The sequence below is a fragment of the Lagenorhynchus albirostris genome, chromosome 1, assembly GCF_949774975.1.
Source record: "Lagenorhynchus albirostris chromosome 1, mLagAlb1.1, whole genome shotgun sequence".
In the NCBI taxonomy this organism is placed as follows: domain Eukaryota; kingdom Metazoa; phylum Chordata; class Mammalia; order Artiodactyla; family Delphinidae; genus Lagenorhynchus; species Lagenorhynchus albirostris.
Genome location: NC_083095.1, coordinates 119,698,213 through 119,716,779, shown reverse-complemented (window position 1 = coordinate 119,716,779; position 18,567 = coordinate 119,698,213). Strand labels below are relative to the sequence as shown.

General features: G+C 43.7%; 1 protein-coding gene across 1 annotated transcript in view; it reads left to right on the top strand.

The window, feature by feature from the left end:
• LOC132521543 (nuclear receptor ROR-alpha-like) overlaps window positions 1-18,287 on the top strand; it is a 46,229-nt gene extending 27,942 nt beyond the window's left edge. Inside the window, exon 3 of the mRNA XM_060151185.1 lies at window positions 17,879-18,287. Coding sequence (XP_060007168.1) covers window positions 17,879-17,892 — 14 coding nt within the window. The 3' untranslated portion in view covers window positions 17,893-18,287. The remainder of the gene's footprint in view (window positions 1-17,878) is intronic.
• Window positions 18,288-18,567: the final 280 nt, after the last annotated feature.

The window sequence follows — 18,567 nt, the reverse complement described above, 5'->3', positions numbered from 1 at the left end:
TTCCAAAACAAAAACCCAAATGTAAATTACGAGGGTGGCATGGAAGATAATAATTGTTATGAAGACTGATTTAGAAAAATCGTTTATTGTGCTGCTCTATCGCTGTGAAAAAATATGTAGCTTCTTGCATTTGTTAAAACCAGCCGGCTTCTGCTTTCTGGTCTCAAAACACGCTTTGCATTTTTTTTTTTTGTTTCCCCTGGGACCGTCAATTTAATTCAGGAATGATCTAATTATGAGGAAGTGAATCCAGTCCTCTGGATCATACGTGTTGACTACCGTGGGAGAAGCCCTGGCAGATGGTTAGTTCAGAGTGAATTTACCTTGGGATCGGGGCTTTAGACTGACAGCTTTTTTCACTCAATTATGTGCAACAACTGCCAAAAGGATAGCACTGAGCTTGATGCAGATCACGACTGTTGCAGGCATTGATAAAGTTTAAGCCCGTGCCCTGAGTCAGCCACACTTGTTAGGTTGTTTCAAGGTACCACGTTGTGAATGGAAAACAAAGCCCAGTGATGCACAGAGGAATATGAGGCCCCTCCTTTAAAATGCAGGTATTTATTTCCTTTTTCAAGTCAGTTGCTTTATTTAGGGCCTCTGTTTTGGTGTCCTGTCTGTCAGTGATTCATTAGGTATCTCCTGCAGTTGGCTTTTGCTCTGGGCCCCGCGGCTCCTGCAGTGACTCTGTGTTCCCCAAAGTTAATTTATTACTATTTTATTTGGGATGCACAGTGACCCCACTCTCCATGCCTTGCCTACCCTGGATGGCTCTCTAAACACCTGAGAGGCAGGGTCTCAAAAGGAGAGAGACCTTCCCAGCAGGTGGGGTGCTTTCTTACGTCGTCGAGAAGGCCCACATAGCTTTCTAGGCCATTCCTCAGCAAGTCAGCTTCGGCCAGAAACCGTGCAGAGTGATTCTTCTCCCTGACTTCTGCCGGGTGGCGCTCGGCAGTCTCCAGTCCTCACCGCGATGGACAACTTTGACTTCTTTCTGTCTCTTTCCGCTCCCCAAAGAGTCCCTTGACTTAGTGCTGTGTTTCTGTGGTGTCCAAGGTCAGGACCCGTTAAGATGTTTTTTGAGCAGGGCAACGAGAGAAATTGCTTCCTGCAAACCACGGTCTTGGAGGTGGGCCTATCCGAGGGGCTCCTTTGCCCATCCCCACCCCCAGTGCCAGGCCTTCCTCACCCTCCATCCTTCACCCCAGAGGTGCCCAGGTGCCCAGCAGTGCTGCACAGCTGGTTCAGTGTCGTTATTTCCGTTTTACAAGCCTGGGGAATCTGAGCCTGAAATTCCGCAGTCAGGTATATGCCGTTGTCAGCCCATTATCAGTTTCCTGATTTACTGTGTAAGCAGTTTTGATCATCCCTGTCATATGTGATTACATTCCCCCCCCTTCCCATAACATCTCGGTGTAATTGGTTTGATAAACTGAACCTCAGTCCAGTAGTTTGCTTGGAATATAGTTTCACCTTCTATCTGTGTGACTAAGATGGTTTTGAATCGCTCTGCTCAGGGAAAATCAGGCTTCGAGCACCAGGCCCTTAGCTGCGGAAGCAAATCACCGGGGCAGGCGGCACAGGCCTGGGATAGCTGGGGGCTTCGGTTAAGCTTCAGGACTCGAAATGGAATTTTTCTTTCCTCCCCTGCTCGGGCCGACAGTGGTGTGTGTTTCTGTGTGTGTGTTCTTCAGCATCCAGAGAATATTCATGTTGTATCTGTATCTGGGACCACTGGACAGACCTCTTTTCCATACTTCTTCTTTCTTAGAAGTTGGATGTGTTTGGTTTTATTTTTTGTTCCAGGAGGAACAATGAGGAAAAGTAGCTTTATTTTTTCCATTTTTCTCTTTTTCTTTTCTCCCCTCCCCCACAGTGGTGCTGCTTCTGAGAGCAAAGAAGGAGGAATCAGTATGCTTTGACAGTGGGGCATTTTTGGTCAGTTAAGTGTTTTGGTTAATTTTGGGTTAAACTGAAATACAGAAGCTACTTGGAAATCTTTCTTACTAACATTAATTTGTCCTACAATTTAGCACCCAGAAGAGCTCTAAGGCTTCATGGAGAAGGTAGTTGTAGAATTGAGATTGGAAGAATGAATAAGATTTAGAGAAGGACTGGTGGTTGGGCAGGTGAGAGAAGGGTGTTTCTGCTTCTAGGGGGCCACACCCTCAGCAAAGGCAGGAAAGCTGGAAAGCCAGGGTGGGGAAAGGGACAGGCCTCCTGGTATGTGGGTGGAGGAAGGGGGAATAAAGGCGAGTCATAGGAATTAGCGTAGAGAGTAAGGTTCTTGATTACTTTGGGCTTTGGAGTTTGAATTTAAGTCTGTGGGCACTTGGGAGCCATGGAAGGTTTTTGAGCTAGGGGTGGCATCATCAGAATTATGTTTCCAGCAAAGTAAACATAATAGCTGCATATAGAGTTGTCTTTTCCTTTTAGAGGAAAATATAATGCAGGCCAAAGCTTTATTGATGCTTGAATAGTAATCATTTTAAAGAACTGTCATTCTAGAATAAACCTTTTTTGGAGAATATTTCCTTCCAGGACACAAACTTTCCTGGGAGTCATCCTTGAGAATTTCTGCACAGTCTGGTCTTAGCAAACAGAAGCCGGATCCCACTCATTGGCATATCCCACCAGCGTGATTCTGCAGAATAGTACTCATTCCCAAATATCCATGATCAGAATGTTTAGCAAATGCAGATGTGGATGTGACAAGGATGAAAATGTGGATCAGTCATCAGCGGTAATTTCCCCTGGTTATTTTCTTAGATCTAAATTTAAAGCGGGATGGGAAGACGTTATGATCGTTTATTTCACACAAACTAGACTTACTCTTTTAGAAGAATCTGGCTGTCTGGTCATTACTGGACTGCTCCGCTTTCTGTTCAAGATTCTGTTATTTTGTTCATCATGATTTTTTTTCTTGAATGTTAACTTTTAAAGTGTTGTATTAAAATATTATTTATCTCGATCACTGAGTTTTTTGGCCCCCTTTAAATGTTGTGCCTGAGGTATCTCGCTTGCTTGCTTAGTCTGGCCCTGTTGAGTTTACAAAACAGAGTGGAAAATCTTCTCCATGCTGTGAATTTTTTTCAGCATCTCTTCCAGTCTGCTCTGTCCTTGTAAAATATGCCCCTCACACCACACGAAACAAACAACAAATAAACCAACACAGCTCTCCAGCCTCCATGAGCTCCCTGGGGGTCTCTAGTGGTGATGGCTTCTTTCCTGGCCACCCCCACCTCCCCATCAGGTTTTGAAATATGCAGGGGAAGAACATCTTTTCAGTGGACACCTCTTTGTCGAGATTGAGTTCACCAAGGCTCTTTGGATGGGGTCCAGGACAAACCCACTTCATAATGAGTTCTGCTAGAGAGTGAAGAGGATGGGCAACATGGTCCAGTGGATTTATCTCTTTTGACATCTTGACAGTGAATGTCCTTCTCTTGGCCTCACCTGACATAACCCAGTTTAGAATGAGAGGTTCCCTGTAGAGTTATTCCTTGTCTGAAATGAACAAAGATCTGCCAATAAAACCAGAGGGAGAAATGATAGACTTGGAAGGGCCTCCTGGAGAGTTAACCCTCATCCTTACTTTGCAGTTGACAAACCTGAGGCACAGGGAGGTGATGGGGCTTCTCCTTAGCCCCGCGGCTGGCAGTGCAGGGCCAGGCCTAGAACCCAGGCCACAGTTCCTCCCCGGCTAGCCTTCGCCATGCTGTGGCCATGGTGGAGCCCTCGCCTGGGGATGGGGACCCACTTTGTTCTCTCTGGAAAGCAACTGGTTATTAAAGCCTCGCCCTGATTCTAGGTTTCAGTGCCATTCCTTCCGGACTGCGTTAGGCCCCCTAAGTGCCTTTATTGCCATGTGGGGAGAGAGAAAATGCAGACAGCTTGGTAGTTGAACAACCATGCTCTTGTCAGCCCTCGGTGTCGTCCAAGCAGCTATTACAGGGGGCTAGTGCCCTAGCATGGCACAGACTGGCCGGGCTGGCCTTCTCCAGCAGCTCCTGAACCAGCGCCTGAGGTCCACGGGACAGTGTGGCTTTAAATTTTCGTTGTTTCCTAAGTTCTGCTCTGGCAAGCCAGCTCTGCCTTAAACCTGCAGAGTTAAATTTACCCCGACTGACAACTGTATATGCAGGGTTTAGTTACATAACAGCAGTTGCTGCCTTTCACATCGTGCTAATCCAAACATGGGGCTCAAAGAGACCATGAAAACGCAACCTTCCGTTTGGTGTGCTCCATGGGTGCATGGCTTGCACGTCTTTGAATTTTTTTAAACACTGTAACAATTATCCCATTATCCTGACTTGGGTGCCATTAGGTGACTTTTTAAAATATCTTAATTATTAGGTTAGCAGATGCTGTGTGCACATGTGCAATTTGTTAATTTATGCTGTTTGAAATGAAATCCAGTTGTTTGCAGCGTCTTTCATAATATTATGGCTAACTGAATAGGAGTGCTGCTGGAATTGTAAAGCTCCTCGCAGGGGAAATGTGCGTGCGAGCCCCCGTGTACTCTTTGATCGTAGCCTTGTGTGCTGTCGTGTTACTTCTCTGTGGCTCTCACCTCCCCAGTTTTCCTCTGAGAAGATCATTAGATCCCTTGCAAACTGTAGTGGGCCGGTGGGCCAGGCATAGTGTCTTCAGAGCTGCTGCAGCCATAAAAGGAGGCTTTTCCATCTTGAAGCAGCCTTGGCTTGTCGGGGGACTGCTGAGCTGCTTGAGTTGTCACACAGAGACTCAGGGGGTCTGAGGACTGGTGACACACGTTACTGGTTGGTTGATGGTCTAATCTCGCCAGGTATTCAGCACAAGCTGCTCCTTAGCTATTCAAGCAAGCCCTAAATATTTATTGAGGAGGTACTGCTCGCGATGCTAAATAGACATGATCTAATGGGGCAAAAATACATGGCTTTCGGGGTCAGATCTGGCTTTGAATTCTGGCTTTTGGCTTACCTCCAGTGTAGCCTTGGACAAATAATTTTATGTCCTTAAGGCTCAGTTTCTACAAAGGCAATAGAAATATCCACCTAATAGCATACCGATCAAGATTATAAAACAGCCGGCAATGTGCTTGGCGCATATGAGATGCTCACTAAATGGTCAGACCTTCCTTTTATTGCTCTTGGACACTCATGTGGAATAGAAAGACATCTGTGGCCTCAGGAGATTATGGTCTTGTTGGAGAGGCAAAGCATCAATGTGTACTGAGTTAAATCAAGGTACAAAATAATCGTTTGAGATCCGTCACAAATAGTCTGGGACTCATTGGCTAGGGATTGGTATAGACCTAAAGTTCACCTAAAGGAGGGGCTAGATCACTAGGAAGTTGAAGTGCAGGTGTACCTTGATGAGTCTTTGAGGGACGAAAAGAATTTAGGTAGATAGAAAGCTCACTGGGGATTGTGTGTGTGTGTGTGTGTGTGTGTGTGTGTGTGTGTTTAGGGGGTTTCAGTTGCTTATCAGCGGGGGCAAATAGTGTGTGAAAATGCACAGAGATGAAGAGACCCAAGGTCGATATGGGAAACAGTAGAATATGCTTTGTCTGGGAGTGATGGTTTGTATATGGTAAATAGTGGAGTAGGAGATAAGAAATGTAGACCTGAACCCCACTGTGGAGAGCTCTGAATACCAAGGAAATCATTGCATTATCTAACATCGTTTGGCTTGTTTAACCATGGAACTCAGGATAGACCAGCAGACCTCTGGGAAGCCCAACAGGGCAGTGAACCAGGGGATGGCGAGTAGACCTCTAGTGGCTGAGAGAGTTATTGCAAAGTCTAAAGATGCGAATCTCGCTTCACGTGTAATTTTCACAAGCTTGGCTATATTGTAAATTGGAAGCAGAATGTAAATAATATCCAGGCTGACAGCAGTAATGGCCCACAGTCTGAAATCTCACAGTGTCAAAAGAACTACAGAAAGCAGAGAAAAAAATTATAAAACAGCCTGGGGTCATTTAGGGACGGCACAAACCCACCTGTATACCACTGTTGATCCTAAAGAAACCACTGCTTTACAAAAAAATAATAATTGATGACATAAAGTAACAACCTTAACAATGTTACTTATAATGACAAAAAAAGGGCTAAGCTTTTTTTTACTGGCACAGTGCTAAGCATTTACTTACTTAATTCTCACGGCACTTAAATGAGAATGGTCCTGTGTTACGGATGTGGAAAATGGAGCTTAGAGAGGTTAATTAACTTGCCCAAGGTCACAACAGTTGGAAAATTGTATAACAAGGATACAAACCCAGGCAGTGTGGCTCTACCTGTGCTTTTAACAAAGACTCTCTACTTCCTAATAACCTCCAAACCTTTAGTCATTTAAAAAAAATATTCAGGAAACTCTTTTAATAGCACACTGAAATGTCCAGTGTTTCATTCAAAAATACGAACAGTGACAAACTAAACTGAGTTTCTGTTATCTATGAAATCAGTTCTGTTGCTTTCTCCAACAATATGGTCTGAGAGAGTATCACACATTTTAAGTCAAGGTAAGAACTATGTGTTGCTTTGTGCCTATTCCCCCTGCCCCCACCATGTGCATTTTCTTTTCTTCTCTGGGAACTTGGAAGGGCACAGGGTCGTACATCTCTGAAAGGCATTCAACTTACCTTCTGCTCTAGAACTTGAAGCAATTTCATTAGTGCTCTTATTGATTCATGTTGGACTTCAGTGTACTTCTCACTGGCCATTCATTATGAGTCTGGCCTGGCTGCAAGGGTGAGTGAAGGGCAGCAGGAGGTGAGCTTTGTAACAGTGCCCTCCTCGGGGCTGTAGAGAATTGCTATGGAGCCCCTTTCAACTAAGGCAGTTCTTGAAAATGGGGCCTTAGAAGACCAGTAACCCTTCCTATGCCTCAGAGCCATCCACTTAGGTTAGTGCCTCTGGCGGCTTATGGTGGTAATGGAGCATTAAGCTGGGAGTCTTGGCCTTTGATTCTGGCACTACTGTGTGATCTTGGGAAAATTATCAGACCTCTCTGGTTCTCAGCAGATCTACCACTGTAAAAGTGGAGAATTTAAAAGATATCATACGTGTAAAGCAATTCACGTAATGTTTTTCACATTCAAATGGAGCTACTATTGATACTGGTATTGGTCACAGTTTTTCTGAGTTCAAATGAGAAAAATCAAACTCAGACTAGCCAAAAGAGGAAATTAATGGGCTCATGTAGCTAGAAAGTTTAAGGGGAAGGTCAGGACAGCCAAAGAGCTTCTGAGTTGGCCTTTCTCTGTTCTCAGGCATTGCTTCTCCAGTAAGAGATCCAAGGGAAAAAGTACAATTGTCTTCTCCCCCTGGGGCTATGTGAATCCTTAAAAACATACTCATTGGCTCAGGCTGGGTCATGTGACCCCACCCTGCACCCTTAACCACCTCTAGTGGGGGCTGTATGACCCTCCACGGCCATCCTGAATCTTGTGCCTGGCCTTGTGGAGAGCACAGTGGATTCTACAAATATATTATTGTTTGATGAGAGGATAGAATTTAGCTAGGCTGAGCTGAGAGAAAGACAGGAGTATTTCAGGATGATACCAACAGAAGTAAAAGGGATGGGAACGGACATCATCTGTTGCAGGATTAATCAAAAGACGTTATGTTTGGAATGGATGTTTATCCTGGAAGGGAGGGAGACGTAAGGTGGGAGAGGGAATATGGGCTGCAGTGGGTCTTGACTGCTGGGGTTTTTGTTATTCTCTTGGTGAAAGAGAGTTGCTGAAGGTTTTAACACTAAGGAGTTACAATAGTAGTAGCAACAGCTAATATTTGCAGACACTTCTTCTGCATTTACCAGTCACTGCCGTAGATGCCTTGTCTGTTGGACCTCACAGCAGCCCTGGGAGGCTGTGTCTCTTTTACAGATGAGAAAGTAAGTACTCTGAGATATTAAGGGACTTGCTAGAGCTCTCTGAGAGCCAGAGGCTCGGAGCTGGGAGGTGCTCTGCTCACCAAATCACATATGCCGGGTGAGGGACACAGTGCATTTGGATGTAAACTGGGAGCCGCATGTGCCAAACATTCATTCATTCATTCCCTAACTCACTGTTGAGTGTGCTAAGCAAGGAAAAGCAATAGACTGACTCACTGCCCAACTGGCTTTGAGTCTTAGCGAAGTGAAGAGCCACCTTGGGTCCTGCAGGCACCTGTATTTGGGATGCTACCAGGTAGCTGAGACTGGGCCCAGCACAGAGCTGCAGATGACGCCCGGTTACTGAGCACGGTTCCCCATATTTTGTAGCACGTCTGCCTTTGCTGGTGAATGGAGTATCTGTAGGCCCCTGGCAGGAATGGTAGATCTGTCATCCTTTCCCTCCCATTTAGATTTTCTCTTGGACCGTGGGTCGAGTGGGCTGGAACCCTTGTACCCTGGTTGGGAAACCGGCAATCCAGAGTAATTTGGTTTGAAGCACAAGCCAGTACAACATGTCACTTTTGAAATAAAACACATTAATTTACAGGATGACTATTTTATGGTGAAGCGCAGCCTGCCTAAATGAGGGAAATTAAGGGCCAACGGTCAAGTCCTCTGCATTATTCACACCATCCTCCTCAATAAATCACAATGGCCGAAACCACAGGTTAGCACTTAACTTAAATAGCCATGTGTTGGTCAGGGACGACTGGTGTCGACATGACCTCTGTTTGCACACAACATGCTTTATGGAGAGCTTCCCCCCAAAAGCTGCGCATCTCCCTTGGCTGTCCACTTCAGTACCTTGTGCACCATTAAACAAGGTTGAGATTGAGCCTGGCCTGCAGTTGTCATCTTCATTCCGGGGAGCCTTTTCTGTGAGAAGTGAAGCTTGAATGGCAATAGTCGTTGGCATTCAGACCTTATAGCACTCTGCAGACCTGATTTTAAAATATTCCTGTTGCCACCAGGTTTTCAGAACAGAAGCCAGACTACAGAATGCGGGGAAGCAGAATTCACGAATGAGCCCATTGGCAGCCTGGGTCTTGCTGAAGGTGCCTTGATGGACAGAACTGTACTTGGGGTTATGAGGGTGTGTCCTTGGGTTAGTGCGTGGGTTGTGGTTGCCTGACTGCCACTTTATTGTGTTTATTCTTTAGAGAGAGAGAGCCTAGATCAGCAGTCACTCTCTCCATTCCACTGGAAGGAAGGGTAGAAGGGGAAGATGAATATTTTAAAGCTTGACAGTGTGTTCATCTGCGAAGCTCTGGTTTTGACTAAAGTGGTTTGGACACAGCCTGAGAAACCCAGGAGCCAGCATTTTAGTGTCCTGGTGCACATCAGCATGAACTTGAACGGGGCTGGGTGGTGGTATCAACTTCCCATTTCACTTTTCACTCTCACCTGTTAGGTGTGCCCTGATCAGAGTGGATATCTCTTTTTTTTTTCTGATGATGATATCACGAATAGCAATTTGTTAAATAATAATGTAGGTAACAGTGACAGAGTGCGTACTCTCGGCCGGGAGTGGTACCAGCGGCTTCGTTTGTAGTGTTTCCATCCTGCATGATGATTGTGCAGGGGAAGGGCGGCTGTTCCTATTTTTAGATGAGGAAACAGAGGTTCAGAGCTTTGCCCAAAGCCACAGCAGTGGGGCCAGCCTTTCATCAAAGGTCTCTTCGACTCTAAAGATTATGTTCCTTCTACTACACAACACTGCTTCCCCAGTGAAAACCCAAATATACAAAATATCTCCCTGATGCATTTAGTCTTTGTTTATAGACCATTCATTTCTCAGCTGATAGGCTAGGAATCTCAAAACTATGCTGTTATGAGCTGTTGAAGATCAATTGGGTGTTTGTATTTTTAAAAGAAGCCAGTAGGAAAATAGAATTCTTACAAATAAACAAAAGTATTTATGCTTTATGTGAAAAATATATGAAATTATACGTGTATATATACACACATATACATATATGCAAGCATTCTTTAATGTATCCATTGGGTGATATATAGGTTCTTCCTTGAATTATTTATATAACGTATTTTTCATGGCTTTATTTTTTAGCAAAAGCATCTTCTGATATTTAAAGGTAGGCTTTACCTTATGTAGAAGATGTCTTTGTAAAGTTTAGTCAGTTTAATTTTCACGAGACCTCATGCTTTCCATGCACCCTGTAAAATACTCAATTTTAGGGAATCTATTAGAGTCCCTTTTGTTAGTGGCCACCCTTTGTAAACTGAGGAGTTACAGCATTTTTGTGTGTGTTTCCTCATTTTAGGTCTGAGCACACTGATGTTCTTAATGCAGGACACACTGATTTTTTTTTCTGGCCAATGTACTAACTGATGGAGAAAATAACTTATTTATATACATGAGAATTTGCTTCAACAGGCTTTTGGAGTGAGGAACAGATAAACTTCAAAATGTATCATGGACTTCAAGTCAATGTATATAAATCTAATTTATTCCTTTTATTAAGAATTGCAACATTTCCCATAGTGTAGACACGTGTTAATTTATTCATCCCTGTTGATGAATATGTATATTGTTTGCAGTGGGGTTTTTTTGTTTTGGTTTTTTGGGTTTTTTTTGTTTCTCACAATGCTGGAATAAGCACAGATATTAGTTCTATCTTTAGCATCTGGGGCCCCTTTTAGGCTGTAGCTCTCCTTCTTGCTGGGACATTGATATTGTGCTGGCCTCATATGGCTCCTTCTTCTACCATTCTTTAAATCATCTACTCTGGATCTACTAGGAGCTGGGAAGCTAGGTAAGAAGGCTAGTGGATCTTTACTAAGACAAGAGGCCAAGGATGCTGAGTAGGAACCTGCAAACACAGTGCCTACATATAGATGCTGTGTATTATTTATGTCTTCATCCTTTTATGTTCTCTTTTATTAGACCATTAACCCTGGGAGGCCAAAGGTCATCTCATATTCAATTCTGAATCTTTTATAACATCAAGCATGGATGTAAAAATTCATTCATTCAAGAAACATTTACGTACTGTGTTAACACTGAAGAGTCAAAGATGACTTGGTTTTTATCCTCAGTGAGTTGCTACTTATCACCCAGCCAAGTCGTCAAGAGAAGCAGGGTCTCTTTACTCTTGTTTTCTTTCCCCAGAGCTGTGTATTTTTTCATTTTCCATTCAATTCTAGAAAATCTGGGCCTGGATTTGTAGTGCCTTTGGTTCTGACAGGCTTGTAAAATGTTTCCTTTCTCAGTGAGTCCTCCAGATATTCCTTCTTAATTTTGATAATGGTGGTAAGGCTTTTTCACACTGACTTATGTTATTCATGTGTTAGGAGACTATGTCCTCCTTCATTAAAAGTGTTTTGAGCTACTTGAGGGAATCTCCTAGAGAAACATGTGGCCTTAGATGCTTTTGAGATGCCCCGTTTGTGTATAAGCAGTAGGACCACTTTATTACCTGCCCTCTTCCAATCATGGACCTCATGCTTTGAAAGATTTTGATCACCTAACTATTTAATGGTTATTTCCCAATTTTCGTTAGTCAGACAATGGGAGGCATGTATTGTCAAAGTAAGTAGCTAATACAGTTCCAGCCGGGAGATCTGGGTTAGTCTGTGCTAGTATTGCAAACGCAAATACACCTTTTCTGTCAGAATTTTGGAACTATTCCATCCAGTTTTGCATAACTCATTAGCACCTGGATCCCTGGATCGGGCCCTGCTGCTCTAGAGTAAGAGCCAGACAACTTACAATCCACAGATCAAACCTGGGCCACGTACTGCTCAATTGTGCAATAAAGTTTTATTGGCACACAGCCATACCCATTTATATATGTATCATCTACATGTGCTTTCAGACTACAAGGGCAAAGTTGAGTAGTTGCCACAGACACTGTAGGGCCTGCGAAGACTGAAATATTGGGGGGGGGGGATAAATTAGGAGCTTGGGATTAACATGCCCACAGTACTATATATAAGATAGGTAACCAACAAGGACCTACTGTATTACACAGGGAACTCTACTCAGTATTCTGCAATAATCTATATGGGAAAAGAATCTGAAAAAGAACGAATATATGTATATGTATAACTTAATCACTTTGCCGTACACCTGAAACTAACACAACATTGTAAATCAACTATACTACAATAAAATTTTAAAAAGTATATCTTTCTTAAATTAAAAAAAAAAGACTAAAATATTTACTATCTGGCCCTTGACAGAAAAAGTTCTCACATCTCTGGCCTGGTCTAGAGGAAGGCTACTGAGGTAGGTGGTATGTGAAACCTCTTCAAAGCATAGGCAGTTCGAGGCTGGGTTAGAGGGTAGTTGGGGGGACCACAGGGAATGTACAAGATGTTAAAAGAAAAGGTGTGGCGGAGAAGGGCACTGCCTAGAGCCTGTCAGGACCCTCCCTCTCATGGGGCAAAGGAGGAAGGTCTGGAAGGCCCGAGGCAAAGAGCTCAGGGCTGTATTAAGCGAGCATCAATCACGGGAGAGGATGTTAGGGGACTGCCTTTAAATTCCTGCCTTAGGACCAGCGCAGAGGGAAGTAGAAACACTGACAAAGCGAGACACTGGGCAGTTCCGTCTTCTCCCTCACAGAATGTTCTCCAGAGAAGCCCCCAGGGGGCTTCTGGGGAAGCGACCAGATAAACAGCAGCTCTTGCCAACAGTGCAGGCTTGTAAACTCTTTCTCCTTCCTTTCTATGCTTGTGGTGATAAACATATGCTTTGAAGCATGAGATTTGATTATCCTGTCTTAGCGCTTATAAATACAAATGTGATTAATGGTCATAAAAAACAGGTTGACAGTGTAAGTCTAATTCTCCGCAAAGTCTCCCCGCACTGTTCTCTGGAAGTGCTCATTTCTTATAGGGGCACATTGAGCAGTGTGGATGACGCAGGCCCCCAGCCCGTCCCCACCCCATCCTGTGTTCCTGGTTTTCCCCTCAGATGCCCCTGTCCTCTCCTAGGAGGCTCTTCCTCCTTGGTCGTTCAAAGTGGTGGATTTTCCCCGAGAGAGCTACCTGAGGTAAGCATCTGAGCCTCTTTGTCATGCCATTAATAGTCCGGAACTCTGCAGAAAGGCATTTGGCTGCATCCTCCATTCCCCACTTGGGCCTGGCTGGCCGCCTATACATGTTGGGGAACAACACAACCTAAATCCGGACAATTTGTATTTTAGTAGCAACGGGGATCTTCGTGCTCTCCCTCTGTCATTTTGCATTAAAGACCTGCCACTAATAAAACTAATTAATAACTGCTGGCTCAGTGTGGAAGAGTTGGACTTCTTAAACCTGGCAGGCTGCCACCGCTGCTTTTGAAAGAAGCACTTCATCTCTGTCATGGACAGGATGAATATTTCTCCACACTTCTAATTGGACAAAGTGCCTTTCAAACTCGCTGGCATTTCGGAAAGAGCAGAGAAGTAGTTTGTGTGCTCTCTAGATACAGTCACCTCTCGGCTGCCTCCGAGATGGGGAGCCAGTTCCTGAGGGAAGCTGGCACGGAGGGCCCCGAACTTTTCTCTCCTTTAGTGACTCCTTCTGACTTCACCTCTGACCTCGGACCCCAGAGGGAGGTAGTTTGAAGGGCAAGCGGGTGAGCTGAGCTCATCAAACCCACACTGTGAAAGAGTGAGTGGTTCTCATGTTTGGGGATCAGCACAGTCAACTAGCAGGGGTGGAGGACCTAGTGGAAAATACCGATTTCTAGAACCCTCCCCAGTCCTCTGAGTCAGAATCTGCAGAGGCTGTGCTAAAGCATTTGCATTTTTGACAAGCTTCCCGGCTGCTTCTGATGCACACAGGGGCTGAGGACCACAGGTATAACCCCAGATTCTTTCATCTCCTGGTACAGGATGGTTTTTCAGTCACTCACCACCCCAACACATCTTTTTAAATGACCCACGTAGGCTGAGTGCTGTGCTGGGACATATGAGGGAGGGAGGAGCTCACCGTCTAGTCAGAGACACAACACATATGCACATGAAAACGTCAGTGACAAAGAGTTAAGGGATTAAATGCAACAGACAAATTGTATTCCGTAGACAATTCATAGATGCGCCATTCTGCACAGTGTGGTGGGTCCGGCCACAGAGAGAGCTTTAGGATGGAGTACTGAGTAATTCAATGTGTTTGTGTCTTCCCTGGGGCGAAGGTTAACCAGAGCACTTTAGAGCTGGGCAGCGAAGGATGTATAGGAGCTTTTTACTTAGAGAAAGAGAATGGAGCATCCCAGGAAAGGTGAGTGGTAGCAGAGCAGGTCTCAGTCTCTGGGTGTTTCACGGAGCTTGTGTGGTAAGAGACCAGAGGGAGAAGGTGACTGCAGACCATCTTCTGGTGAGGCCACCGGAGCCATGGGAGGAGCTGAGATCTTTGTTGTGCCTAAGGTCACAGTGGTCTGTAGGGAAACCAATGAGGCCCTTGTACCAGACTAAGCAAGTGATGACGGAGGCTGGGATTTGACCCCTGCCTCAGGATGGAGGAGAGACTTCTTTTAACTTTTAAAACTTGAAATAATGTTAGATATGCAGAACTGTTGCAAAGACAGTACAAAGAACTCCTGCCCGCTTCTCAACCAGCCTACCCAAAGTTAGCGTCCTCCACAGCATCCCCATGCTGCAGTTACCAAAACTAAGAAATGAGCCTTAGCAAGATGCCACCATCTAAACTACAGACCTTGTTTGGATTTCACACTGGCTTTCCACCAGTGTCCTTTTTCTGTTCCAAAATCGAATCCAGGATCCCACATCGCAGAGTTGTCTTGTCTCCTTAGTCTCCCGCAACAAGGACAGTTCCTTGGTTTTTCCTTGTTTTTTACAATCTTGAGCCTTGTGAAGAGCTTTAGTCAGGTACCTTCTAGAATGTCCCCCAGGTTGGGTGATCTGGTGTTTCCTGATGGCTAAATGGAGGCCAGGGCTGCAGGGGAAGCCCACAGTGGTGCAGTGCCCTTCCCAGCACATCATGTCAGGGGAACAGGACCCCACTCTTTCCCATTTGGGGGGATGTAGACCTCCATCTGTTAGTGAAGGTGGTGTGTAATAGGCTTCTCCACTGTAAAGTCATTCTTTTTCCCTTTGAAATCAACGAACACTTCAGGGAGACACTTTGAGGCTAGGCAAACAGCCCATCTTCTTAAACATACAGAAGTGTGGGCCGCTCTTCAAGCCTGGGCCTGAGCTCCCTCTTGCTGCCTCCTTGTAGGATCAGCTCTGCTGCTTCATGGTGATGGTCTGTCTTCCATCATCCCTCAGTCAGCTCGAGGTAATAAACACACATGCTGTGTGTGTTCCCGGGGTAGCGGTGGCAGGTGGAAAGCATTGCTTATATTTATGTAGGGAGGAAGTGGTGCTCAGGGCTAGCGATCTGTCCAAACACACATTTCCAAATGAGTATCTGTACTTCTTTGCTTTGGTATGATGGAAACAGCACTGTACTGCAGGAAAGGAAACTTGAGGCCCTGTCTGTTTCACACAGTCCTTAGCTGTGTGACCCCAGGTAAGGGATTTGAGTTCTCTGGGCCTCAGTTTTCCTAAAGTGGATAGGGTTAGATTAGTCACTTCCTGGGGTGACTTTCACCTCTAACACTCTGTGGTTCTGCAATGAGATTTTCCCCTGGGCTAAGACTCTAGCTCTAACGAGGAAAACTGAGTTATAATGGAGTAAAGAAAAGAGATACGGAGCATGTCTGGGTGTTAGTTGACCTTGGAGTCTCTGATAATTGAGACATCCAGTAAGGGTGGTTTGAAATCAGACTAATGAATGAGAAATAAATTTCTATTTTCAAAGTCTAACAAAAGGATACACATCCAATTATACAGGGTCGTTGTGAGGATGGACAAGCTCTTTTATGCTTCAAGACCCTTACTCGCTAGAGCTTTTCATAAGATTAGATGGCCTTTAGTTACCCTATCTCAAATTTCCACTTGAGTGCTACTGGTATTGCTCTCACCTTTTGGAGGCATGTGGACATCTCTTCCATATTAGATTCCGGGCAGCATCTTCATTCTTAACCATATGGCCACATTCTTAAAGGTAAACATGGAAACGACCTACTTTACCCATTTCTTTGCCAACACTAACCCTAGGCATACAAATTCTTCCTTTGCTGTACTAATGAAAATGTGTGTTCTTTGCTGATGGGCATGTCACTTGAAAGGTGGCAACAAAGCCTGATTGATCTTAGAGCATGACTTTCCAGCCTTCTTTGATGTCATATAAGCATTCAGATAGTTAGATTTCCCCTCTTCTCCAGTCCTTTTCTGCTAATTGACTGTTTGTCACTTCACTACATTTTTTTGCCTTGTGAAGTTTTTACCTTGGTTTCATTTATCATTTGTAATACTTGCCTCTACCATTTGCAATTTGTATCCTTTCAGAAGGATGCAAAGCTAAAGCTTCTTCCAAGGAGATGTGTTTTTAGGAGACGGCTCTCTTTTAAGTGGGCTGCTCTTCATTCTCAAACATGGCAAGACTAACTCATCATCACTAAGACACACATGCTAGATTTCTAGCTGGCTGGAAACAAGTAGAATTTCAAGTAGTAACTTCCTTATTATTCTTTTGCATTGTACTTAATTCTGGTAGTTGTCTTATGCATCTGTAAGGTGACTGACTAGAGTTTGTGTGGGTTTTTAAAATGTCTACAGTGTTTTGGCGCTGATAGGTACTGGAACACAAAGGTAGGCAGTGCATGGGCCCTGCCCGCAAGTGGCTCAGGGTCTACTAAGGAGATAGTGGAAATGAAGAATTTCAATAGCATGTGCTACAATGCTGCCACAGACATATGTACAAGGTACAGAGGTAAGTCAGAAGAAGGAATTTTTAATTTTTTCTGGGAAAGAAGGCAAGGAAAGCTTTTTGGAGGAGGTATTGTCCAAAATGGATTTTACAAGATAAAGAAGACATTTCCAGGAAGAAAGATTGGAAGAAGCACATGAACACCATGGAACCCAAGAAAGTTAACTAATTGGTCCACACAGATGACCCCATGACTTCGTGGTCTTCTTAAGCACTTGAATCATTCAGGATGTTACATAGTTTAATTAGCCTGTGTATAAAGTCCTCATAAACCCCTTTGGAAGGACATGCTCTCTGAATTCAGAGAACATACTGTTTCTCTGAAATGAGAAATAAGTGGTGATAGGATGGATGAAGGAAATCCACTGATAATCAGAACCCATTGCCACCAGTACCTACACCCCTTTATTTGCCTTTACCTGTCTTTAGCCTGTACTTACCAGGCATCTTCTGTCTTTGTTTTGGCTCTGCACTTTTGTGTTCTTACCATCTTTTAAAAAAATCATGTGAGCAGGTACAGAGGCCTGAACACGGTCATCCCAGGGTCTTTACTGGCCATATCCATATATTGAACTCTGGAGTCTCTTGTACATTTAAAAATAATTAATGCCCTTTAATCAGTCAATTTGCCACACATTTATGTATTGAGCATATACTGTGAGTCAAGAACTGTGCTAATAACTGGTTGTCAAACTGTTTGGTTTCAGTATCCATTTACTCTCTTAAAAATTATTGAGGACCTTCAAGAGCTTTTGTTTATGTGAATGACATTTGCCATATTAGAACTGAAAATAGAGAAAGTTTAAAAAATATATTTATTTAAAAATAGTAACAAACCCATTGCATCCTACCATAAATAACATATTTTAATAAAAATAACTATTTTCCAAAACGAAAACAGAAGAATGGCATTCTTTTGTATTCTTGTAAATAATCTCTTTTATGTCTGGCTTAGCAGAAGATAGCTGGATTCTCACCTCTGCTTCTGCATTCAATCTGTTGCCATACACATCATGTAGCCTCTGGAAAACTCTACTTCTTGTGTTATGTATTATTGTGAAAACAGTTTTGACCTCATCGGTTTCCTTGAAACAGTCTTGGGGACCTACAGGGGTCCAAGGACCACATCTGTGGGAACTGCTGTGCTAAATGATACCCTTACTCTCCCTAGAGTGGAGATGCTGAAACACTGGAGGTGGCTTGAAAGGAACCAGAGGAAGCCGACTGCAGACTGGTGGCCTTCAGCCTACACTACACGTCAAAAGAGGAGTCCACGGATATGTCATGAGACTGTGTTTCTCTGGGTTTAAGTCCACAAAAGAAAGGAGACCTCCTGTATTTAGGTTTTCTTTGTGCCAAAGTATATGGATGAGGGAGGGTCATGGAAAAACATTAAATAATGGGCCAGATATACGAAAATGTTTCCATCCCATCAAAAGATATTTCAGAAGTTGCGTATTCTATGCAGTTAGCTATTCAAGACTGTACCATTGGTGTGATGTTTCTGTTTATCAGATATCTCTTGGCAGTTTTCTGTTTGTCAGTTATATGTGGGGTTGTTTTCCGTTTAAACTAATTCATAAAGCATTTTCTCCTGTCTGGTGGTGTGTGCGTATTGGTAAAAGGGGTGTCATCATTGGTAGTTTCTTCTTAGAGAGTATCTTATATCTTTAAGGAACATTTTGGGGATGATGGTTTATTTTAGAGTTAAATTAATCAAAATATCAAAAAGCTCTCCAATGCTACTGTAAAAACATTTAAAATTTTTTTAAATTTAATTTTATTTATTTTTTTATACAACAGGTTCTTATTAGTTATACATTTTATACATATTAGTGTATACATGTCAATCCCAATCTC